This window comes from Rattus norvegicus, chromosome 4 (genome assembly GCF_036323735.1).
Source record: "Rattus norvegicus strain BN/NHsdMcwi chromosome 4, GRCr8, whole genome shotgun sequence".
NCBI lineage: Eukaryota > Metazoa > Chordata > Mammalia > Rodentia > Muridae > Rattus > Rattus norvegicus.
In genome coordinates this window covers 78,177,945-78,204,577 of record NC_086022.1, presented here as the reverse complement: position 1 = coordinate 78,204,577, position 26,633 = coordinate 78,177,945, and the positions used below count along the sequence as shown (strand labels likewise).

The 26,633-nt window shown below is 40.6% G+C and overlaps 1 protein-coding gene across 5 annotated transcripts in view; it reads right to left on the bottom strand.

Annotated features, from left to right (window-relative positions):
• Zfp398 (zinc finger protein 398) overlaps positions 1–23,958 on the bottom strand; it is a 33,748-nt gene extending 9,790 nt beyond the window's left edge. The window contains exons 1-5 of one of the 5 annotated variants that reach the window (XM_063286507.1): positions 21,115–23,958; positions 19,068–19,463; positions 7,241–7,367; positions 6,789–6,902; positions 3,014–3,127 (exon numbers count right to left, since the gene is read on the bottom strand). In XM_063286507.1, the coding sequence (XP_063142577.1) occupies positions 3,014–3,127; positions 6,789–6,902; positions 7,241–7,367; positions 19,068–19,463; positions 21,115–21,129 (766 nt within the window). In that variant the 5' untranslated portion in view covers positions 21,130–23,958. Of the gene's footprint in view, positions 1–3,013; positions 3,128–6,788; positions 6,903–7,240; positions 7,368–18,713; positions 18,864–19,067; positions 19,464–21,114 lie in introns of those variants that run through there. The other 4 variants (NM_001109230.1, XM_008762905.4, XM_008762904.4 and 1 more) reach the window with 4 other exon arrangements.
• Positions 23,959–26,633: the final 2,675 nt, after the last annotated feature.

The window sequence follows — 26,633 nt, the reverse complement described above, 5'->3', positions numbered from 1 at the left end:
AAATCATTACAAATATAAGACTGTACTCTGATGCTCCATTTTGAAAAGGGATAGCTTTGATGCCAATCTTCCCCACATTATTTTCTTTATGTTTCACCTCTACTCAATAACTTTCTCTGTTGCCCATGTGTGTCAGGGCCTAAAATCAACTTTTTACTCCTAGTCTGCACTCTATGAGATAAAAGTCCATCCTTGAAGTAGGCTGACTCTATCTTCCCAGAAATAACATATTGCCACCTCTGCATCTTTGGTCATTCTGGTTTCCTTTTTCTAAGGTGTTCCCCATCTCCCTTCCTGTCTTCCCAAATCATAGTCAAAACAAACTAGTCAATATTTTAGGCCCATTCTGTCCTCATACTCTTTAACTCGGGATGGAATCAGGGAGGGGGTGAGATGGGGTTCTGTAACTCAGTCTTGCCTCAAACTTATTATATAGCTGAGTCTAGCCTTAAATTCCTCAAGTACTAGAACTACAGGTTAGATTTTCACATCCTTGTTTATACATTATCCACATACTTAAACTACTAAAACTGACACATGTTTTTCTAAACCTCAAATGTCTTATTCCATCCATCTAACTCACTTCTGCACCTAGGAACAGACATGCCTAGATTGGTATGTATGTGTGTGGTGTAAATTTTCTAAAGAGTAGAAACTGGTATTTCTCAGCTGCACTTCCCAGAATCTAAAAAAACTGAGGCACAGAACATACTAAAAAGAAACAAACACCCCCAAGATTCTATTAAGCTATATAAACAATTGAGTCCCTTCTGATCTTCAGATTCTCTTTTGTAAAAGGAATTATCTTGAAGATAAATTTAAGCAGCTATATTTCTTAATCAGCTAATTCCCCAATAACCACACAGAGAGGCTAAGATTTATTACTGTTGCCTTGAAGCAAATATTGAATAACTGTTACTCCATTCTAAACCTCCAAGCTAGTCAGTCATGCTTCCTCTCAGAATATAATCCTATCTTACATGAAAAAGTTCATCCTTACTTGATTCTACTCTCTTTCTCCTGATGTTTTTCTCCACTTCCCTCATGGTTCCTTCCCCTTTCTCTCTCTTTTTGTACCCCTCCTAGAATTGGAAGTCCCACCTATTCCCTCTCTAAAGCTCTGTATTGGTTCTTTGGCTTTTATTGGCAAGGCAGAGAATGAATGAGGAGCAATGTTTATACAAACTTGAGACAGGTTCTTCTAAGAATAAACACAACAAAGCTATGATCAGACAAGATATGAGGGCAGAGAAATCAGCCTTTGAATAACACAAGGATAAACTTTAAACAGTGTTCAAAAGCATTATGCCTACACTGTTTTATAAATTACATTCTTTATCTTGTGGGAAGGGAACATGTGCATCCCATACTGTAAACGTGGAAGCCAGATGACAACTTGTAGGAGTTGGTTCTCTCCTTCCACCATGTGAGTGAAACACTTTTATTTCTATTGCCTATTTCTCTCTACCCCGTTCCCCCATTTTGTGCTATTCTATTTTGAATAGTTGATGACAGAGCATAGAGTCAGTATAACCCTGATTGGCCTAAAACTTACTAGGTAGAGCAGACAATCCTCTTGCTTAAGGTGATCCTACTTCTGTTTCCTGAGTACTGGGATTATAGGCCATCATCACACCTGGCTCTGTTCTATCTTTTCAAAGTGATCTTCAAATGCTTTGTCTTTCTAACTCTTGTATTTTTTTATTCATTTATATACATGTATGATTCTTTCCCTGGCAATCTTGATTTTCTTTTTTAAATATGGTGCTAGAGGTTGAACATAGGGCTTTGTGCATGTAACCACACTCTTCTCACTGATATACCCAGCCCCAACAGTTCTAATTTAGAGTAAGTTTTCTAAGCTGGTGAGATGATTCAGTGGATAAGTGCACTTGCCATCGAGCCTGACAACCTGTGTTTAACTTCTGGGACCTATATAGTAGTAGAAGAGACCTACTCCCATAAGCTGTCCTCAGATCTGTGTATGTTCCTCCCCACACACTAATAAATTAATGCTTTTTAAACAATGTGGTTTTCTACTTAAAATTTATCTTGGTGGCCTTTTGGTTTCATTTCTAATTTGGCTAACCATATCTTTGTTTTCTTCCTCTCTGTTCCTTGTTAGCACACTTTTTTAAAAAATATTTTTATTTGAAATTATGCATATGCATATGTGTCTATGCGTGTGGGTGGCTATGTGAGTGCAGGCATCCATCCAAGTATGGGGAGCTGGGGCTATACAGGTGACTTCAAGCCACCCTATGGGGGTGCTGGGATTAAAATCGAAGTCCATTTACCTATGTAGGCTTATCTTTCAAAAGACAACCAAATTTAATAACATTAATCTTTTAAAAAGATTTATTTTATTTCTATTTGTGTTTTGCATGCATGTTTATCTGTGTGCCATAGGCATGCAGAACCTGCAGAGGCCAGAAGAGGAGCTTAGATCTCCTAGAACTGGAATTACAGATAATTGTTAGCTATCATGTGGGTGCTGGAAATAGATTCAGGTTCCTCTGGAAGAGTAGCCAATGCTTTTAACTGCTGAGCCATCTCTCCAACCCCTTGATGTCATTTTAAAAAGTTAATTCTGAAGGCAGTACAATTTTGTGTGTGTGTGTGTGTGACTGCTTTTTTTTTTTTTATTAACTTGAGTATTTCTTATTTACATTTCGAATGTTATTCCCTTTCCCGGTTTCTGGGCCAACATCCCCCTTAGCCCTCCCCCTCCCCTTCTATATGGCCGTTCCCCTCCCCATCCTCCCCCCATTACCGCCCTCCCCCCAACAATCACGTTCACTGAGGGTTCAATCTTAGCAGGACCAAGGGCTTCCCCTTCCACTGGTGCCCTTACTAGGCTATTCATTGCTACGTATGAGGTTAGAGTCCAGGGTCAGTCCATGTATAGTCTTTGGGTAGTGGCTTAGTCCCTGGAGTTAGCACACTTTTAGCTGCACTCTTCAGTATCCCTTTGTATGAGCTGGATCTGAGTATTTGTTTCTCTGCTACTCACCGGCATAGGTACCTTTGTACAGCTCACTCTCTTTAGACTCCTGGGGGACTCCAACCTGAGGCTCTTCCTCTTGTTTAATCCAAGACAGAATGTCTGAGGTTGAAAGGCCAGGCTCTATTTGTGGAGAAAAAGAGAGAACGGTCTTCAGGGACTTGAATTAGATAGTGAAATTGTTTTGAGAAGTAGCTCAAAGGTTAAGGCGCTTGTTGCACTTGCAGAGAACCTGGGTTCGATTCCTAGTATACAACCATTTGTAATTGCAGTCCCAGCAGCCTCTTCTAACCTTCTTGGGCATGTACCAACCTACCTACATACATGTAGGCAAAACATTCATACACATAAAACAAATAAATCTCTTTAAAAGGTAATATAACTATGTTCATTTGTTGAACATAACACTATTGATTTTTTTAAACTTTCTTCTTTTTCTTTTTTGTTTTTGTTTTTGCTATGCAGCTCTAGCTGACCCTGAATTCACAGAGATCCGCCTGCCTTTGCTTCTAAAGTGCTTCTGAAGTGGGATTAAAGGCACCACCACATCTGTTTATTGCTACTTCTTTTATTTTTTCTTTTAAAGACATGATCTCATGTAACCCAGATTGGCTTCAAACTTGTTATATGGCCAAGGATGACATTGAATTCCTAATCTCCTTGTCCCTGCTCTACCTGTATTGCTGAGAATGAAAGATTGTTGTCATCATAGCTGTGAAACATGACTATAAAAATCATATTTCTGGAACTGGAGAGATGGCTCAGCAGTTAAAAGCACTGGCTGCTTTTCTGGAGGTCCTGAGTTCAATTCCCAGCAACCTCATGGTGGTTTAAAACCATCTGTAATGGGATCTGATGCCCTCTTCTGGTGTGTCTGAAGACAGCTATACATAAAATAAATAAAATTTAAAAAAAATCATATTTCCGATGAATAAAATTTTAATTCATTTAGAACCTTCTCTTTACAGCCATCAGCCCCAATACACTTTTATTTATCTGTGTGTGCATGTGTACCTTAGAGCAAAACCTGTAGGGGTTGAATCTCTGATTTCACTATGTGGGTCCTGTGGATAAAACACAGAGCATCAGGCTTGGCAACAAGCACTATTACCCACTGTCTCAATGGTCCTGCCTCCTCCCTCTCTTTTTTGTCTGTCTGTTTGTCTGTCTCTGTCGCTGTCTCTCTCTCTCTAGTGGGGAGGAAGGGAGAGGTCTCAATTTTTTTGTTTGTTTGTGAGATAATAACCCTCTGTGCCTATCTATCCCTGGGTGGCCTAGATCTCTATGAAGACCAGGCTAACCTCAAACTCAGAGTTCCATCTGCCCCTATCACCATGTCCATCCTTTTCTTCATATATAAATGTATATACAAAATCAGGGAAGGACCAGAGATAAAGATGGACTAACTTACTAGCCCTGTTTGTAGCTTACAGTAGGAAATAAGAAAAGCAGGTTGCTGTCTGCTGAAATCTGCACTTTCCTATCTCTCAACCTCTTTTTTCTGCTGTGGCCAAGTATATTCCACTAGTCTCTGGCTGATTTAAAAGACACTAAAGGGAGCTGGCAAGATGGCTCAGCAGTTAAGAGCACTGGCTCCTCTTATAGGGGATCTGATTTCAATTTCTAGCATCCACGTGTTAGGTCATAACTGTCTGTAACTCCAGTCCCAGGGGATCCATTGCCCTCTTCTGCCCTCCACAGGCTCTGCACACATATGTTACATGAAGAAACATTCAAGCAAAAGACCCATACATGCAAAATAAAAACAAAGGTAAAGCAAGTGGTATATCCCAGCATTAAAGCAGCAGAGGCAGGCAGATTTCTGTGAGTTCAAGGCCAACATGATATACATAGTGAGTTTCAGGACAGCCAAGGCTACACAGGAAGATCCTATCTCAAAAAACAAGGTGGAGGAGGAGGCTAATCAGTTACTTTTGCTTTTAGATCTTTTCAATGGACAAGGCATCATGATTTCATTTTAATATTTTGGATTCATATTTAAGATTATCAGGTGTGATGATTAGCCTTGTCAATTTGACAAAACCGAGGAAAAGTCTTAATGAGAGAATGTCTATATTGAATTAGCCTCTGGTCATGTTAAATTGTGTAAAGTGAATTAGTCAAGCTAAGCATAAGAAAGCAATCGTGTGAGCCTGCATGCATTCATTCCTTTCTTTCTGATATTGACTATGAATGATGTGATTGGGTACTTTAAGCTCTATGCTGCAGCCTCTCCACAATGATGGACCACTGCCTGAAACTGAAGCTAAAATAAGTGCTTTCTCCCCTAACTTGTGTTTTGTCAGGACATCTTTTTTTTTTAATTTCTTTATTGTCTTTCTTACTGTTTTTTTTTTCTTTTAAGATTTTAATGACTGAGTACACTGTAGCTGTCTTCAGACACACCAGAAGAAGGCAACAGATCCCACTACAGATGGTTGTGAGCCACCATGTGGTTGCTGGGAATTGAACTCAGGACCTCTGGAAGAGCAGCCAGTGCTTAACCACTGAGCCCTCTCTCCAGCCTCCTTGTCAGGACATCTTATCATAGCAATAGAAATGAAACTAAAACAAGTGGTTAGTAGTCTACTTCACTGAAAGGAGCCAGGGCTCCTTCCCTGTGTCAAGAGAAGAAAAATTCAGCACAAGCCAAAACCACTTATCCTGAGAAGGAACTGTTGGTGGGTATAAAGATCTGGAGAACTGTTCTTTATATATACAAGTTTCCCTAAATGACAAGAGTATCTTACTATGCCTCGATCGCTAAACGTGTGTTTTATTCTGACTGTTTTCCTTTTGGGAATCTGGAATTTGAGTACCTATGGTGATAACTCCAAGAAAACCCTAGGCACTGAGTATCTAATAAAGTTTCTATAATAGTATTTGGTATGTGTTGTCACATTCACTGCTGGAATTAAATGTGCCTTGTGAGATTCCACAGTGAGGGGACTCTGGGAAGCTTGCCTCTGGCTTCCTCCATGTATCTTTTGATGTTGTTGCTTGATATCCATTTGCTTCAATAAATCTTAGCTGTAAGTATGACTGTATGCTTAGTCCTGTGAGTTTGTTTTCTTTAACATTACATATATATTGGTTCAAGCTACATAAATCATACTCTCAAGTGTGGGCTGATGAACACCAATGCAAGCTAAAACTATAAACAGTAACAACAGTATTAAAAAAAAATCAAACACACTGATCATTTTCAGCAAAAAAATGTACTGAAGTAAATATATACAAAAAAGAAAAATATGTACCTTAAAAGAACAAAAGGGAGGGGATATCACTCCGTGGTACAAGAAGTACTTCACTAGCATATATAAGGTATTGATGGGTAAAGTACAAAATGATTACAGAGGTCCCTCTAGTATTTAAATGTCTATTCAAAGTGTAAATATTTTAGCACAGAAGAGCTCTAAGTCTTGCTTTCTTTGTATTGAGTCCCCTTCTCTGACCAAGAAAAGGACCTTAAGAGTATATAACCAGGGCTGGAGAGATGGTTCAGTAGCAGACATCCTGAATTCAATTCCCAGCAACCACATGGTAGCTCACAACCATCTGTAGTGGGATCTGTTGCCTTCTTCTGGTGTGTCTGAGGACAGCTATGGTGTATTCATATAAGTAAATCTTTTTATTTTATTTTATTTTTTTGGTTCTTTTTTTCGGAGCTGGGGACCGAACCCAGGGCCTTGCGCTTCCTAGGTAAGCGCTCTACCACTGAGCTAAATCCCCAGCCCCAGTAAATCTTTTTAAAAGGGTATATAGAACCCTTTCTCGTATTTACCTTCACTGGGGTCTGCAGGCATCTCACTTGCTTCTGGCCTTGGTTGGTCATCTGTACTGTGTTCTCCTTCTGGTTGAATCTGGGATAAAACATCAGGTTGATTCATGGCATAATCTGGAAGAGGAAAAAAGGAAAGCAGGCATGACAACGAGATAAATGAGTATGACAGCAACTGCCATCAAGGCAGCGGACAGTCAGGGAATTAATTTCTTTTCTCTATCACTTCTTCCCATCTATCCACCTCCAACTATTTACAACAAAGCTACTCAAGAAAGCACATAAAAGAAATGTAATGTATGGGAAATACACGTAGTAGGTTAGCTCTGTCCTTCTTCGGCTTCAAACTAGATTCTGCAGTGTATGAGAAGAGTGAGAGTGAGGACACTGGAGAAAGTGTCTGAGCCCACTTGGGACTGTAGCACCTCATTCAAAAGGTGCTCACTCAGCCTCACCCATGGAGATGAGAGACTCGTAGTTGCCCTTCATGATATTCTTGTAAAGTTCCTTTTGCCATTCTTCTAATTTTTCCCACTCTGGAGTGGAAAAGTAGATGGAGACATCATCAAATGCCACAGGCACCTAAAATTATAATCACATAGGTTAGTCAGTCCCTCCCAGGCATCCAGTCACCCAATAAATCCTTTCCTCCCCTCATTAGCTGTTTTACTTAGTTTTTACTAACCTAAAGGGAGGTCAGTAAGTACTCTAGGGCTAGTGAGATGGCTCCGTGAGTAAAGGCACTTGCCATCCAGCCTTGTAACCTGAGTTCAATGAACACAACCCATGGAAAAAGGAGAGAAATGCCTTCTCCTAAGTATCCTTGTACCTTTACACATGTGCTGTGGTGCACCAGGCATGCACACACAAAAAACAGATGTAATTTTAAAAATACTTAAAAAATATCCTAAGCCAGGCATCCACTTAAGGCAGCATTCACCTTTAATCCCAGAATTTGGGAGACAGAGACAGGTGGATCTCTGAGTTCAAGGCCATTTTGGTTTACAGAGTGAGTTACAGGATAGCCAGGGCTACAGAAAAAACACCTGGCTTGAACAAAAAAAATTTTAAATATCTAATGCCATTTTTGAGTTTTTAAATACTATTTTTATTAATTGAGAATTTTATACAATGTTTTAATATTTATCCTCCAACTCCTCACAGATCCATCCTTACCTTCCTACACACACAACTTGTGTGTTTGCTCTCCCCATCTCCCTCTCTCAAAGCCATTGAGTCTAATTTGTGTTGCTCAAATAGTCTTGGGTATAGAGCTTCCTCAGAAGCATGGCTGACCTATCAAGGGTCATTCTATTTCTTTTAACGTTCCACCTGTCAATAATCAAACCCTAAAACTCTGATCCAAACAAAATAACATGAACTGGAACCCTCCCTGAAGCACATTTGGTTGTCTTGAAAGCAATGTAAAAGCATCTCAGTGCTACATGTTAAAACTTCAGGCTGTACTATCATGTCAACTGTTTTAATCTGCCATTTCTCAAAACACCATTTCTTAGAATATCTGATTTCTCTAGTTTTGTGTGTCTCTCTAATTCTTATAATCTTTTGCCAAGGTGATTTCCCCTTGATGCAGTTTCTCCTGCATATGGAAGACAGGAACATCCCATGGCTCATAATGAAATGCCAAGAAGACTATTTTAGAATAGAAAAATTGAACTAAAATTAAGTTATAATCTATGTATCCTAACTCTTATTGAACCTCTGCATATTCTTTCTTTCTGTTGCTTTTACAAACATTTTATTCCATATTTGCTTTTTTTTTTTTAGTAACTACTTAAAATCTTCCTTTTCCTTTTCCTAAGTGTTGTATGGTTCAAAATGTCAACTCTTAACCGTAACCTTCACCCTTTTGATGTCTTATATGATTTAGTTTATATAAACACATGTGTATACAGTAACTGTACTTTACTTGTATATTCTTGGGATGAGGTGTAGGCTCGGTTGGTAGGATATTTACCTTAGCATGTATAAAACTCTGGTTTCAATCCCAGAACTATATAAAATAGTCATTCATGGTGGTATACTCTTATAATCCCAGCACTAAGGATATAGAAGGAGAAACAAGGTCATTCCTATCTAATGACTTGAAGGTCAGCCTGTTGCATGTAATTATCTCAAAAAAAATACACAGATCTTTTTTTTTGGGGGGGGGGGGACCGGGCTTCTCTGTGTAGCCCTGGTGTCCTAGAATTCACTCTGTAGACCAGGCTAGTCTTGAACTCAGAGACTCACCTGCCTCTGCCTCTCTGCCTCTCTACTTCTGCCTCCTAAATGCTGGGATTAAAGGTAGGAGCCACCACTGCCCAGCTTCACATTTTCTTTTATACATTTTGCCACTTGACAATACAACTTCATGTTTTACATAGTTGTACTTGGTCAACTCATTTGCAAGTTTCTTCGGTGGGTGAAAGAGTTGTGGAAGGATTCCCATTAGGTTTTTGCCTCTGTTCTTATATACTGGATCTAGAAATAGAAAAGCTTTGATGTCAGCGCCAGTCCCCACGACCACAGAAATGCTTGCCATTTTCAAGAGCATGCAGAAGGAGCTCAGAAAGTCCCCCTCTCAAGACTCTGGAATTACTTCTGTAACAGTGTCTAGCTATATAGTTTAAGTTGGTTTCTCATTCTCCGTCTTCATTCATTATCCTCTCAAATACTAGGATCATGAACATTTGCTATTCACTTGCCTAGGCTTTTGATTTTTGAATATGTTCACCTAATCTTTTCCTTTGCATGTCTTCCAATGACATACCCCCTCTATCTTTCTGTTTTCCACTCAGAATTCTCATAGGGGAAAGAAGACAGGATGTGCCACATGTTAACTTTATAGCCTTAAATGAAATATTTTATCTATTTTTTTTTTTCAAAATAGGGCCTCACTACATAGCTGTGGTAGTCCTGAAACCCACTGTGTAGACCAGGCTGGCCTTGAACTCATGGAGCTCTGCCTGCCTCTGCCTCCCAAGTGCTGGGATTACAAGAGTGCACCACCACACCTAGCTTCATTTTTTTTAAAAGATTTTTTATTTATGTGTATGTGCACATGAATACAGGTATCCTTCCAAGGACAGAAGAGGGTGAGATCCAGAAGCAGAAGTCACAGGTGGTTGTGAATCACATTATGTGGGTGCTGAGAACTGATTTCATCTTGGGCCCTCTGAAAAGCAGCAAGTGCTCTTAAGCACTGAGTCATCTCTCCATCCCTCTAATTCTTTTTTATGTGTCTCTTTCACTTTCTCCTTCAAGCTCTCCAATTTGTATTCATGAAAAGATTTTCTCTTCTGGTCCACTGCAACTCACTGCGCTTGTCTTCAGCTTGACTACATGATTCTTCTCTGATGCATTCATTCAGCCCATGCTTTTCTTTCAACCACTGTATCTTTTTCTTTTGGTATCTTTAGACTTCTGGTTACAATTTTTCAATTTGGCTTCTTAAATTTTAGTCTCCCTATTTCACCCTCCTCCACTGTTTGGTTTGAGTTCAGCAATTCATTCTCTGACTAAAAAAAGATGTCACCTAAATCCACTAAATGCTGTTTTGGATGGGAATTTTCATTTTTTTCCCATTTTCAATGCATTTTTCCATTTTCTGAATTTCAATGTTTGCAACTTGTTGATGTTTAACGAACACTCTAAAGTTCCTTTCTGGCTAACTCTTATGCCATCTGTAAAATCAACAATTTTTCTTCACACTGATCTTTCTCAGATTGCTTCCAAACATCATGCTTCATTTTCATCTTCTCTAAATATACTAATCTGTTCTTAACCTCTAGTTCTTCTTTCTTTTGGGGGTAAGGTTGAAAGAGAGTCATGGGTGATGGGAACCAAACTCTTAATTAACTTTTTTTAGATGCAAGCCTAGCCTTTAACGCCTGGACCATTTCTCTGGCCTTTAAATTTGTTCTCATTTGTAAAATTCAGTGCCACAATTTCTTTTTTTTTTTTTTTTTTTTGGTTCTTTTTTTCGGAGCTGGGGACCGAACCCAGGGCCTTGTGCTTCCTAGGTAAGCGCTCTACCACTGAGCTAAATCCCCAGCCCCCAGTGCCACAATTTCTGATGAGCTTCTTTTGTAGCAATTATTTTACATAAAATTCATGATCTGTCTTTATTTTCAGAAATGCAGATTTTACTACACAGCTAAGGCTGCCCTCAGACTCCTGAACTCAGGTGCACAGAACTGCCCTAAACTACCTTTCTACTAAGATTGCTGTGTGGTATTCATTAGCTGATTTGAGAACTTCCTTATCTGACTATCTAGTTCATCCTGAATCCTATTGCCCTTTCTTCCCAGCTCATGTTGAGATCTTGTTACCTCCAATTTTTTGTATCTAGCTTGAAATTTTTTTAAAGTTCATGGATTTCTTGTCCAATTTTATTTGATTTACTGACTTAAAAGATATTTTGTCTGACATTCCTAATTTTTGTTTTTTGTAATACCTGGTATCAACCCTAGGGCTACACCTGCTACACAAATGCTGTACCACTGAGCTATATTACAATACTGTTTTGTAGCTTTTTTTCCCCCAAGCAGTTAGCCTATAATTTAACTGACATTTTAGTTATTAGACAGCAAACTCATTATTCTCACAGTCTTTGAAGGACATTCTGGATTGTTTTGTAGAGATGGAATATTTAAAGCCCAGTCTGATCTAGAACTTGCTTTGTAGCCAAGGATGGGCTTAAGCTGATGTTCCTGTCTCCACCTCCTGAGTGTTAGATTCTAGGCATGTGCCACCAGGCCCAGGCTCTTTGCAGATTTTCTTCTTGAGCAGCAGAATTCTTTTTCAGTTCTTAATTCTGACACTTCAGCCTCTGGACATTCTAGTTTCTAGAAGACTTAACAAGTTATTCCACTCTATTTTATTATCTACTTAGTAATTGAGACAGTCTCATATAGTCCAGACTGGCCTTAAACTTGTGGTCCCCTCACCTTCACCTCTCAGGTGCTAGAATGACAGATATATGCCACCATGCCCAGGTCACTGGAATTTTTACAGTGGTTAAGAGCACTGACTATTTTTCCAAAGGTCTCAAGTTCAGTTCCCAGAAACTGCATGGTTTCTGTAATAGGATCTGATACCCTCTTCTGGTGTATCTGAAGCCAGTGACAGTGTACATAAGTAAAAATAAATAAATCCTAAGAAAGAAGAAAAGAAAGATAGGAAGGAAGGAAGGAAGGAAGGAAGGAAGGAAGGAAGGAAGGAAGGAAGAAAGAAGGAAAGAAAGAAAGAAAGAAAGAAAGAAAGAAAGAAAGAAAGAAACGTAAGTGCACAGAGAAGGTTTATTTAGAAGGATATTTAGTTCTGTGTTCTCTTTTGCATTTCTACAACCAGATTCCTACAGTCTCTCACTAGAGCTTCTAATTCTTGTGGTTTGGAGTTTATAACAACTTCAGTTTTTATTGGGATAATACCTTGCAGCATCATTTCTTCTAAGACTTTAGATTTTAGTTTTGTACTAATCTCCCCCAGCCCCTCAGCTCTTCAAGAAAAACTGAAAATTTGAGTTTGCTTTTCACCAGCAGACAGTTGATTCACTTTATAAAGCTGTGTGTGGATGCATTCTATATCCACTTTTAGAGTCTGATACTAGTTTTATTTTACTCTTTGACAGTTGATTACATTTTATTTTATTTTATAGAACAGTTCTCACTATGTAACCCTGGACCTTGCTATGAACTCACTTAGATATGTATGCCTCTATCTTGAATCCTGGGATTAAAGGCCTGCACCAGCCACTTGATACCATTAGAACTCTGACTAAGAATCTGTCAACCCATTCTCTCTTCCAGGAGGAAAACTGAAAGAAAAAAGTGAGGTGACCATCATGAAAAAATTTCTGGTTTTCTTATTTTTCAGTTTTCTTTCTAGAAGTTTTTCCCACTTCCTTCTTACTAAGACAGAACACACAGCAGGCCAAACTGTGCCAGATTCACACTCAGGCTTGCCACAAGGTAGAGAAGGACACTCACAGCCACTCAACCCATCTCACCAATGGGGGCTGGGGGGCGTTTCAGCAATGAGGCACCAAGGTTAAATGATGTGGTAAGATCCTGGTAAGTTTGGTTCAGCCCACCATACCTGCCAGGTCTCCCAACAAACAGGAGATAAAGCAAGCAAGCAAGGGCAACAAGGAGACAGATTAGGAAGGAGGCAGAGTAGCAAGAAGGAGAAAGGCAGAAGAAGTAGAGTAGAAAAAACCTGAAGTACCAAAAGAACCAAAGACGTGAGGAAGAGCAGCAAGAGGGAAGCGTCACAGAAAACAGGAGGCAGAAGAGAGCCAGGCTGCTGCCCCAGAGAGTTCTGGAGGAAGAGAAGACGCCACTGAAGAAAAGCCCCTTTCCTTCTTAGTAGACCAGCTCCCACAGGAGGCACTACCTCAGACTACTGTCCTTCCCTTCAATTTCCTTATTCAATAATGTTTCATTTGTTTTATTTATTTCATAGAAGGCCTCATTATATAGCCTAGCTGGCCTAGAACTCACTATATATTTTAAGTTAGCCTGAAATTCATGATCCTCCTGTCTCGGCCTCCAGAGTATTAGGATTACAGGTCTATGCCACCACTTGCGACTTCATTAAGTAAATATTAGTATCTACTTAGCTGCCAAGTATTATCTGATATATCAGAACAGATGCTGGAAGATGGGTTTAGGGGACAAGGAGTTAACTCTAGAGCTCTGCACTTTGGGACCATTACTTACAGTCGCCCAGAGTAGAAACAACTGCAAGGCAGTTCTGAATATCCAGTACATACAAAGTTCTCCTTAAGCACCAAAATTAAAGTATGATTTCTGTCCAAAAAGGCATATGATCATAGGTAATTGGTAATAGACATGTGAAATTTTACAAACAGATATCTAATAGAGGTGGGATGACCCTAAAAGAGATGGAGTTTGAGTTTAGTCTCTGAGTTTGAGGCTGGTCTATATAGTGAATTGCAGCTAGCCAAGGATACATAATGAGACCCTGCCCCAATAAACCAAACAGAGAGAGCATAAAGCAATGTTTCAAAATCTCTTAAGGAAGAAGTATTTTCACAAAAATCATAGAACTAACTAAAAAAACAATCTCACATTAAATTATTATTACTCTTCATTTTTGTTGTTTTCTTGTGTTTTGTTATTTTGGTTTTTCTAGATATGTTTTTGCCATTGTAGCTCAGGCTAGTCTTATACTCATAGCAATTCTTTTGCGTCAGTTTCCTAAGCACTGGAATTACAGGTATGTAATACTGTGTTTGGCACTCCCACATATGCCTTTTATGGGTCTTTTCTTAATAAGTTTGAGAATGTACTCTAGGAAACAAATGAGTAAAAAAGTATACTGGTGTTAGGACACACTGCATGCCATAAAGGAATGAGAAGGGGTAGTCCTAGCACAACATACATATAGTAGGCTAAGAAAGCAGTGAATCTAGATTAGATTTAAGATCTGAAGAAAACCCAGAATATGAATCCAGGTCAGGAAAGGACACCAAGAAGTCTTAGAGAAGAGAGAATATTAAGTAACAAAATACACAACATAATGAAGAACTTTCAGACTTGAAAATACAGTCAAAGTATTTAGTAGAAAAGGAACATCTCTACCAGAAGGCACAAGAGCTATAATCTTGAGCCCTTAGAGAAATGGCTGCAAGGGGAAAAGGTGGCCCAGTGGTTAAGAGCACTGACTACTTTCCCAGAGGTTCTGTGTTCAATTCCCAGCAACCACATGATGGCTCACAACTATCTGTAATGAGATCTGATGCCCTCTTCTGGTGTGTCTGAAGACAGCTACAGTGTACTTATATAGAATAAATAAATAAATCTTAGAAAAGGAGGAGGAGGAAGAGGAGGAGGAAGAGGAGGAGCAGCAGCAGCAGCAGCAGCAGCAGCACTGGCTGCTCCAGAGGCCCTAAGTTTGATTCCCAACACCTATATGGCAGTTTGCAATTATTTGTAACTCCAGTCCCAGGGATTAATGCCCTCTTCTGGTCCCCTTCTCCCCTTCTGTTTCCCAATAGTCACCAAGCACAGTGCACAAACATATACAGGCAAAACACCTGTACATAAAATAATAATAATAGAAACAATTAAAATCTTAACACAGACATTCTCAAACCTTTTGGTCTCGGCATCTTTAACCTCTTAAAAAATTCACAGACTTAAGACTAAGAAAATGGAGCAGCATGTGACATGCCCGATGCTTGTGACAAGCCTGACACTCTGAGTTGGATTCCTGGTACAAGATATAAGTGCAGTGAGAGAAACAATGAGACTCTGCCTTACAAACAAGGTGGAAGAAGAGAACTGACACCTGAAGAAGTTGTCTTCTGACCTCTACAAATGGACTGTGGCAAACATGTGCCCCATCTAACAAAATGTAATTTTTAAAAAATACATTCATTAAAAATGATTAGATAAATAAATAAGATATCCATTAAATGCAGGGCCTAGTACATGCGAGGCATACACTCTACCAACAGAACCATATCTCCCAGTCTAAATTTTCAGTATGTTTTGACTAGAACTAAACACATTTTAATTTCAAAAAGAAATATCTGAAAGAAGTTGTATTATTTTATATATGCTTTTAGAATTTAAGACAGTTTAAATGTTATGCATTTCTCTAGGCCTGACACTAACTTTAAATGAACGCTATTCTAGTAATAAAAACTAAATTTAAGTGATTCCCAGAGGACTTCTGAAGGGCCCAAAATATGAAAATAAAATACACAGTAGGGAGTACAATATCAAGACCCAGTTCTGCCTGCTTCTGCCTCCCAAGTGCTAGGATTAAAAGGCATAAGCCATCACATCCAGTCTTTTCACTCTTTTTTTTTTTTTTTGAAGTAGTTTCACATAGCTCAGGCTAGCTTCACACTTGCTGTATTGATAAGGATGACCTTAAACTTCTGATCTTCTCTCCATCTCGACTCTTGAGTGTTGGAATTACATGTATGTGTTATCATATTCAGTTTTATATACTGCCACAACCTCATGCCTACTTGGCAATCTCTGGCAATTGAGCAATATTTTTGTCCAGTGTGGTGTGTGTGTGTGTGTGTGTGTGTGTGTGTGTGTGTGTGTGTGTGTATTGGTATTTCTGTAGAGCTGTGATTGGCCTGTTACTTATTAGTAGATTGGGCTGTCCTTGATCATACATAAAAATCTTCTGCCTGAGCCTCTTGAATGCTGGGATTACAGGCATGTGCTACCATGCCTGACTCTGGTTAAACTTCAAGCCTTCATTTCTTTGTAAAATAGTGAATAAAAGTTATCAGATCTCACTTTCAAGGATTATTATACTAAGTGAAATATAAGAACACCATCACAGCACTTAATACTTAATGAGGCTCTAGCTAAAACTCATGAGGAAAAGTATTTGAAATTTCGTTTGCTATGACACCTTGGATAACTCTGTATGGCTCACTAAAGTTAGTAATGGTTATGTCCCAATGCCATACACCAGGATGTTAGGGTTTTATAATAATAAAACATCATGCTCTAAATAAAGACAACATGAGTAATATATATCATATACAATTAATCATGTAAAATATATCATTCACTCATATGTGTGTGTGTGTGTGTGTGTGTGTGTGTATGTGTGTGTGTATCTGCTGCAGTCTTTTTTTTTTTTTTCTTTTGGTTCTTTTTTTCTGAGCTAGGGACCGAACACAGGGCCTTGCGCTTCCTAGGCAAGCGCTCTACCACTGAGCTAAATCCCCAACCCCTCTGCTGCAGTCTTAATAAATTCTCTCTGGAAAGATAAGGAGAAAAAACATTACTTGCTTCTGAGGAGTCCTAGAGTGTATTCTAAGATTCTACTCTCACCTTAAACAACTTTTTCTACATGTATATAGTTATTTCACCTGCATGTATGTGTACCATATTCATGCCTTGTACCTGTGGAGACCACAGCAGATCCCCTGTAACTGGTTGTGAGCTTCCACGTAAATGCTGGGAATAGAACCTGGGTCCTCTGGAAATGCAGCCAGTGCTCTCCAGCCCCCTACTTTTAACAGTTCTATACTTACACCTAAGAAAAAAAGAAACTCTATTCCTATTATTCTTTTTCCACTTTCTATTTACTCTACAACTATGGTATTCTGTCTTCTATCTTTATCTTGCCACTCAAACAAATTAGGTCAGGATCTCTGACAGCCATGTTGACAATCATATTCACTGTCTTATCTTTCTAGTCCTCCCAGTATGGTAACTGGCAAATCATAACTCTACTAGAAATGCTGTTTTTCATGTTAGCTCTGTGGCACCTCCTACTTTCCGATTTGTTTTCCTACTACCTCACCGGTGTATCCTGTTGAGGTTCCTCTGCTCACTCCTCCTTTCACCTCTGAAGCTTGATCTCGTTATCCATGCTCACTAGAGCCATCTCTTCCATCTCATAACTAACAATACAATCTCCATGCCAATGGCCCTTCACTCTTCCTCGAGCTTCTTGAACCTAACACTGCCCAGGGGTAACTAACTACTCATTCCTTCTATCTCCTGTAGTATTCTGATGAAGCAAGACAGTGCAGAGGTTCCTCCATTTTATATTCCTGCTAAAGCCATCCTAGGTTTAACCAGAATCTGATCTCCTTGATGGAGAATCCCACAGAAAACAGTCCAAGTCTATTCTAGGAACCAAAGGTCAAAATGTCCTAGCTAACTTACCTTAGTGTTCCTTAAAACTGCCTGTTTGAGGGGTTGGGGATTTAGCTCAGTGGTAGAGCACTTGCCTAGCAAGCGCAAGGCCCTAGGTTCAGTCCCCAGCTCCGGGGAAAAAAAAACAAAAAAACAAAACTGCCTGTTTGTAGGGAACCCCTCCACTTATCTCAGCTTCTGTTAAAATTCCTTGCTACAAACTGAGTACTTCTGCAAAGCTCTCCAGCAGCTGCTGAGCCAAGATGCCCGGATGTAATTTCTGCCTTTAAAAACACCCTGTGTTCTGGACAGGGGTTGGGATGGGGATAAAGGGTTCTTAGTGAGACCATCTCAGGTATCCATTTAGAAACAGAACACTAGAAAGCACCTGACTTTACCTTTATTAAAGTATTTAAATGTGTTTTATGTGTTACAGCTTTTTTTCTTCAGGAAAATATATAGAACAAGCAAAAATGTATTCAAGAAATACTTGTAGATTCCAGGGGTGGTGCCCCATGCCTGCAATCCCATTATTTGAGAGGCTGAGGCAAGATTCTAAGTTGTAGACAGGTATGGATTACGTATCAAAATCCTATGTCCTCTAGATAGATAGATAGACAGATAGACAGATGATAGATACTTATACCTAAGAAAAAGAAAGAAAGAAAAGATAGATAGATAGATAGATAGATAGATAGATAGATAGATAGATAGAGTGAGCGAGCTTGCTTTGGATATTTTTTTTTTTTTTGAGATTGAGTCTCTCTATGTATTCCTGGCTGTCCCAGAACCACTATGTAGACCAGGCTATCCTTTGACTCACAAAGAACCTTCTCTGCTTCCAGAGTGCTAGGAATAAAGGCATGCCTATGACCCCCCAAAAAATTTTTTTAAAGAATTTTAAAAAGTCTGTGTCTATGAAAAAATTTATGAGTGAGCAAGTATGTTTGGAAACTAGGCATATCACTGTCAAACAGTAATCATCGAAACTTCCTGTTTTCTAAATTAGTTTCTTCAGAAGACAGAACACTAGCATCTCAGTACACTTGTTCTATAAATGACAGCCTAGACTCACAGATGACCCTGGCCCTTGTAATAACCACATGACTGTAATAATCCCATGCATAGTCTTTCCTCTAACTTTTCACTAAAACTGTCAACAAAATTCAAATTAACTGTCTCAGTTGTTTCACGGAGACTGTTGCAGCCTAACAAAGAGAGAAGTGACTCATACACATGTAAAAGTGAAAGAAATTAAGAGAAAAAATTCATTTACCATACAGCCAACTATGGATTAGAAAGAGTTTTCTCACTGGAAGCTTGACATTGTAAATGTGTACTGAGCCACTGGTGTCCCATGTCCTACCACTTGGGAGGTAGAGGCAGAAAGCCAGCAGTTCAAGGACAGCCTGGGTTACATTACTATCTAAAAAAAAAAAAAAAAAAAAAAGGAAAGATATCATCATCAACTCAGTATAGTTCTCAAAGAGACAAACACAAAACACCTTCACAATTCTATTAACCTAAGAAATTTTAAGAGGAAATAAAAATGTCTAAATAACTGACTGTTTCTGACTGCAAGTGACTGAGCTAGTGGTATTGATGTAACCTAGAAGCGGGGTATTATTACCTTTGGGATATCTCCTTTAATACCTGGGGGCAGCCGCAGGATCCAGAAGTTCCTGTTTCTCAACAAGTTCTCCAAGTTCTCCAACCGCCGCTGCAGCAGCCCATACTCCTGCAGCAAGGTCCCCAGCACGGCCCACTTGCCATCCAGCTGGTTCCCAAGCTCTGTCACTGTCTTTTCACAGCCTGCTAGTTTCTTCTCTGCTGTCCCTGTCCTGCCTTCTAGGTGGAGGAGTCGCCGGCTGTGGACTTCCACCTTCCTCTCTATGGCCTGCACAGCAGCCACCACTGTCCACAGGGAAATGGCTGCAGTCTGCAGATGTGCCTCATTTGCTGCTGGAGGTGGAGGAAGAGGAAGGGGCTGCAGGGATGTAAGGCATTCCGAGTCCCATTCAGAAGTCTATGTGCAATGGAGAGATGGGGCAAGACATTGAGCGTTAGAAGGAAATCAGACTCTAAACTACAACCAAATAAGAACTACTTATCTCCCAGGCAATGATGGTACACACCTCTAATGCCAGTATTTGTGAGGTAGAGGCAGGTGGAACTCTGTGAGTTCCAGGTCAGCCTGCTCTACAGAGCAAGTTCCAGGATGGCCAGGACTACACAAAGAAACTTTGTGGGGGGGGTGAGAGGTGGGGGAACACACACATGCATGCACGCTCGTGTGTATACACATAAACACACACACACACCCCTACTTAACTGTTCAGCTGATACTAACCAAAATAACTTTAGTATATCTATAGTGCCTTGTTGTTCTGAAGCCTATTGACATCAAAAGCCAAGGAACTGCTTTGATGGTTCAAGGATGGATTGGGAAAGATAATGAATAATAAATTGTCACTTTAAGGCTAGTCTGGCCCATTTCCTCTAATATAAGGCCCAGAAGTTGAGGTTTCTTATTGCCTTCTCTATCTCTGGAAAAGGCAAATGTACACAGGAATTCTCTCCAGGTTTCACTGACCTCAGGGGGCTCTCTGACAAATCTCCTATGAATTGATACACTACACTAGCCCTGTCTATCAATCAGTTTATACACTACAACTGTACCATAATTTAACAAGTTGAGGGTGTCTAGTCTAGTGAAAATATAACAACTACTTTCAAGTATTTGAGGGTTATGAAATAGAAGACAGAACATGTTTGTTTAATCTTATACTCCAAGGACAGACTAGAAAAATACATGGAAAATTTCAGACTGGTAACAATGTTTGAATTAGATTTTTTTCCAAGAAAGTCACAGGCTGTCTGTTCATTACTGAATGTACTTTGAAACAAAGAGTATCATAAAAGGAAGGAATCTGTAGGACAAATAGGAGGTTGGACTAAGCCTAATTCTCTGAACTTGATAAACCACTCTCTGGCCAGAGCCTTCTATTTTTGCACTATCTTATTCTCGTTTCATCTGATCTCCAACCCATTAATTATAACTGTAGCCCTATGATAATTCCATTTGCTCCTGGTCTACCACCCGTATATGGTTTTGCTTTCTTCCCTGCTTGACCACTTCAGCCACTTTCAACGCCATTTCACTCCTGTCTCTAAGCCTCACTTGCTCAGCTGACTTCCTAATTTGAATGAGCTGAACAATTCACATTTTGTTTGCTTTTACAAGCAGTCATGTAAACCTAAAAAAGAAAATCACACAACCATGTGAGATACTGTCAGCATATTCCAATGGTCAGTGCTCAGTGGGGGCATTTTACACTACCTAGTATCTCCAGGCTTCTACAAACTCTCGAACTAATGTGCAACAACAACTCGAAAAGACTGGTCAATCAGCCAGTGAGATGGCTTAGCAGATAAAGGCACTTGCAGTAAATAAAGCCTGATTATCTGAGCTCAATCTCTGGGATCCAAATGGCAGAAGAAGAGAATCAACTCCCCCAAGTTTTCCTCTGCACTGAGGAAACTGAGTCAAGAGAACTGCTATTAAGTTTCAGTCCAGTCTGGCTATAGAGTGAGTACCAAGTCAGCAAGGGCTACAATAGCAAGACCTGATCCGCACCCCCCCAAATCTAGTTAACATACATATTTTCATCCAGTACCTGTGAAATGGACATGGTGTACTTTAAGAGAGCTCTTAGGTGATGGGTGCTGCATCTGCTGATTCAGGGAGCACACCGGGAGGAGACTGATCCAGACAGAACCCTTACTCTCCAGAGATGACATGATTATCTTACTTAAGTATACTGAAGTAAGCCAGTTGGCACACACCTTTATTCCCAGCACTAGGAGGACAGAGACAGGTGGATCTCCGTAAGTTCAACATCAGCCCAGTCTACAGAGAGAGTTCCAGGACAGCCAGGGCTACACAGAAAAGCCCTGTCTCCAGAAGAAGAAAAAGGAAACTGGAGTAATTAGACCTAAACTCTTTTTCTTTTTCATATTTCTTCCCACATCAAACCTACCAGTAATAATACATGCTTTCTTTCTTTCTCAAAGAAAAATGTTTCCTCTTATTTAAAAGCCAGGCTCTCCACTTAAACTCTGAATACCAACCCTCCTAACTTATAAGATACATTAAAAAACAAAACAATAGCTAGTGTGGTGACACTTGCAGAGGCAGAAATATTTCTGTGAGTTCAAGCCAGCCTGATCTACACATTGGCCAGTTAGGGTTACAATTGTCAATGAAGTGCTCAACCAGAAATGAGGCATCCACACCACTGCCCAAATCCCAAGGCTTGGGGACCATTGAGGAAGAAGGGCAGCAAGATTCTAAGACCCAGGATTAGACTGGATCCAAATCGTTTCTTCTGGATGTGACAGGGCTACTGAACTGATGAGCTCATATCAGTTGTGGCTGCCTGCATGAAATCAAGCTAGTCAACACTATAGCACTGAAAGAGAAGTGGGGAGTTCATGAGCCCCCATGCATAACTGCAGAATTATGGACAACTGATAGCTTCTGGGGGAAGGGAAAGTCCATTTTTTAAGGATGTGGTTCCTGGTGGCCAATGACACTCCAGTGCATGGCCTACCCCAAGGAATATATGAGAAGCACAGATTGGACCTCATGGGTCATTTTTAAAAAAGGACAAGAAACCGGGGGACACTGTGAGGGAAGGAGGAGTGAATCTGGGAGGAGTCGGGAACAGTAGAGTGAAACAATCAAAAATACATTCTATTAAATTTTCAAAGAATAAAAATATTTTCAAATTAATAAATCATTTAGATTTATTTATGTACATCAGTGCCTTGCCTTCATGTATGTATGTGCATGTCTGGTGCCCTCAAGGGTCAGAAGAAGGCATCAGATACTTTGGAACTGGAGTTACAGATTGTTGTTAGTCACCATGTGAATGTGAGGAACCAACCCAGGGCCCTCTGCAAGAGCAACTGGTACTTTTAGCTGCTGAGCCATCTCTCCATCCCCTAAAAATATTTCTTAAAATTAAAATTAAAAATATCAGTATTTTCAAAATCTTCTTCATAAAACAGACTTGCCCTCGTCAAAACCATAGCCACTGATTCCATGTGATTACTGAGGATTTTAAATGTGGTCAGTTCAATTGAGATGTGTTGTGTATAAAATCTCATTAATAGTTTTATAAAATTACTATTAAAATATTTTCATACATTGGGCTAAATAACATTTCACTGAATTCACTGAAATTAATTTCCTCTTTTTTTCTTTTCTTTTTTTAAAGACAATCTGGCTATTTGGCCAAGCATATATTAAAATTTCTGATCCTCCTCTCTCAAACTCCTGAGTGAGCCACCGTGCCACCATCATGGTTTGACCTACTAAACATGACTACTAGAGAACTAAAAGTATGTGCATAGTTTTCAGCATAAACCTATAGCATGCACAATGGTCTCTAAGGGTTTGGGGGATGGGGGGAAGTATTGCGCTTGGTAAATTAAACTTTAATGGTAAGGATTTCCCTCTGCTCTATTCCCCACCCCTCCCCACTGCTCCCCTGGTTTCTTCTTCCTTTCTTACTTCCTACCTACTCCTCAGCAGACCCGCCTGACTTCTGACTTACTAAAAAAGTCTCTTCGAGCCGACCAAAGGCTTCTTAGGTGGCAAACAAAAGCAATACTTTCCAGTCAGAACGTTCTGTTAAACACCCTCTTCCTTAATGGCTGTGTGCAGGGACTGTGCCGGTTGTCCTGGTAGCCCTGGCATCTATCTGGTGCGTGCACGGCTGGGCCCACTGCAGGCCTGCTGCAAACGAGCACACGCACGAATGGCTAAGCCTACGCTGTGTCGGCCTTCCAAGGTCCCCGCAGCGCCTCCGCTTGTCGGGCGCGCGATGCTGTCAGTCGTCCCGCAGTCTGTCAGGACACACCTTAGCTTTTACCTTCACCGCCTCGCAGGTGACTGTCCTGCCGCACCTAGCAACGACAGCTCTCACCGCTGTACAGAATGGCTCGTGGATTTCAAAAACACCTCGAGCCCACTTCCCCGTTCCGCGGGCTGACGCGAAGCACCGCGGCGCGTGTAGGTTAGAAACACCAGACACGGGTGCCCCGGCGTCCTCCGGCGCTGCGGTCCGCGGTGGCCCTTCAGGGCAAGCGACAGCCGCAGACCCACGCGGGCGACCAGGCCCGCGGCCGTCCCCAGCCTCCTCGCCTCCCCCCGAGGCCCGGGTGACAGAGATGCCCGTGCATCAGCGCCCTTACCGGAGCGGCGGTCGCCTCAGCCATGGCCCTCCGCTGCCCGGTCCTGTCCCGGGAGTCGCCACCACACGCAGGCCCGGCCGCTCAGTGCTCTCTGCAGACAGCAAGACGCGGTCTCGCGGTGCTCGCTCTGACAGGACTCGCGCGGCAATCCGGCTTCCGGGGACGCTGGGACGCTGAGTAGCTGAGTAGCTGGCAGCCTACGCCGCACCGGCTGCAGCCGCCCCTCAGCTGGCGCTTTGTGGGCAGCGAGTACTGCAGGCACTCTGCCGGCCTAGACGCGCCCCCCTCCTGTCGGTCCTCCCGGGCCAGCGCGCCCCCTGGCGGCCCCCGCTTCCGGAGCTCCTTCCCAGGGGTGAGCTTCTGAGAGTTTTGGTGAACACAAACCCCACCTACTTGGTTTTCCCATCCCTCTGAGAACCAGCAAATGTCCAGGGAGCCGTGTCTAGGCTGTACGATAGCACAATCTATTACCAAAGGAGAAATGAGTGAGTTACGTGGGAATGATGAAATTGTATCATTCGTCGAAATTACAAATGTGGCTTGTATTGGCACCAGAGATTAGGATTATTTGGATTATCTCCTCTCTTGGATTTGGATGAGAAGTGGAATTTTTATTAAGATTTGTTTCTTTTAATTTTATATTTATGAGTGTTTGTCTGCACTTGGATGTCTAGTGCCTATGGAGGCCAAAATAGGATGAAGGATAACCTGGAATTGGAGTTACAGACAGTTGTGAACCAAACCCAGCCTTGAGAAGTGGATTGTTTGAGCCAACAAAAATAAAGCTTGTGGTTAGATCTGCTGGATTAAGGACCAAGGGAAAACAGAGTTGTGTGTTTAACAGCATGTGTAGCTGAAAGATAATCACAAAACCATAGCTTTCCAGCATTTCCCTTCTTTCAAACATGTATGAGCCAAAGTCTTCTCAGACCTTTAGTTGAGAAAATGAATCCATTTAATGCCCTCCACAGTAGAATGTCTATAGTTCCCCAAAGTTGGAACTACATCATCCTGTTGGGCTACTACCACTTGAGTACACTGTGATATTTTATAGTGTACATACAAAGCACTTTGAGTCTACTTGAGCATGAACTGTGGTCAGATGGTGCATAATTGGGAGTTAAAACCACCATTCTCTAAACTAGAACATCACTATAACAAAATGAACTAGAAAAAGAAGAAAGAAGAGGAGAAAAAAGGAGAGAGACAGAGACAGAAAGAAATACTGACTTCAGGAAAATAATAAATGATTTTATTATTAAAAGGCACGATTTAAACTGTGGCCTTCAACCTGAACCAGCTTCAGTCCCAGCACTTGTGAGGCAGAGGCAGGTGTCTCTATAAGTTTGAAGCCAGCCTGATCTACAGAGTGAGTTCCAGGACAGCCAAGGCTACATAGAGAAACCCTGTCTCAAAAAAAAAGTGGCCTTAGAAGGCAAGAAGAAGGCCTGATATGATGGTACTTGCCTTTAATCCACACACTAGGAAGCAGAAGCAGGAAAATTTCAGTAAGTTTAAGGCAAGCCTGGACTATGTAGCAAGTTCCAGGCCATTTAGAGCTCTACAGTGGAACCCTGTTTTAAGGGGGAAGGGTAATTTCCAAGCTCTCTGTTTCCCTGTTAATTGTTAGATACTCCTATGGACACTAAACACGAACATTTGTATTAACAAATAATCCTTGGCTTCTTATTTATTTTAACTTTTCGAGGCATGTAGCCCAGGTAATGGAGGATGACCATAAACTCCTGGTCCTCCTGCCTCTACCTCCCAAAGGTTGGATAAGTAAGATACTTTCAACTGAGCTCCATCAAGCAATAGGACTAGCTCTGTCTTTTCAAAATAATGGTACCATCACCGAGCAGTTAAATGTTTCTTTCTCTAAAGCAGTGGTGTAGAGAGAATATCTTGTGTATTGTATGGATACATCACCTGTCCAATTAAAAAGCCAAGGCCTTAATAGGAGGTAGAACATCTGGGAGGCAGAAAGGATTCTGGGCATGAGATTTGTCAAAATGGATGTGATGAGAGATGTATGGTACCTAAGCACAGGCATATGGCATATATATATATATATATATATGTATGTATATGTATATATATATGGCATATAGCCATATGGCAGCTGTCAATCATCTGTAACTTTTGTTCTAGAGGATTCAATGGCCTCTTCTGGCCTCCACCTCCTGCACTCACACGATGCACAGAAACTTACAAAACCTCACACACGAAAATAAAAAATAAATCTGAAAACAAGCAAATAGGACTGGAGAGATGGCTCAGTGTTTAATAGCACTTGTTGCTTTGGCAGAAGACTTGGGTTCTGTTCCCAGCACCTACAAGATAGTAACAACCACCTGTAACTCCAGTTGCAGAGGATCTGATGCCTTTTTCTGGGCCTCCAGGGACACTTCATGCACTTATTTCCAGACATATAAGCAGGCAAAACCAAGACACATAAAGTAAAAATAAGTAAATATTTTAAAAAGAATCTTAACTATACCCTCATGTTACAACACATAATTGTAGTGGAGGGTTGTCATCTCAGAAAAGTGAAAGCATACACTTACCAAAGACCTCCAGTGACTGTTTGTATTGGTTTTTGTGCCCACTAGAAACTTGAAACAGCCAGAATGTCCCACGGAGGAGAACAGTCACTTAAACTGGTAAATTTAATATCAGCTTTTCTCTTTGTTTCCTGAAATAAAGGTCTGAGAAGACTTTGGTTCATACAAGTTTGAAAAAAGAGAAATGCTGGGAAAACTAAAATTGCTTACCAAAATAAAGGAAATAAAATATTGAATAAAATAAAGTATTGGTTCCCTGAGTCTGATATTGCTACATAACATACAGTGTGACCTCTGGAGGAAACTTGGTTCAGAAGACATTTTCTGTACAATCTATGTAACTTCCTGTAAATCTGTAAATATTCCAAAAG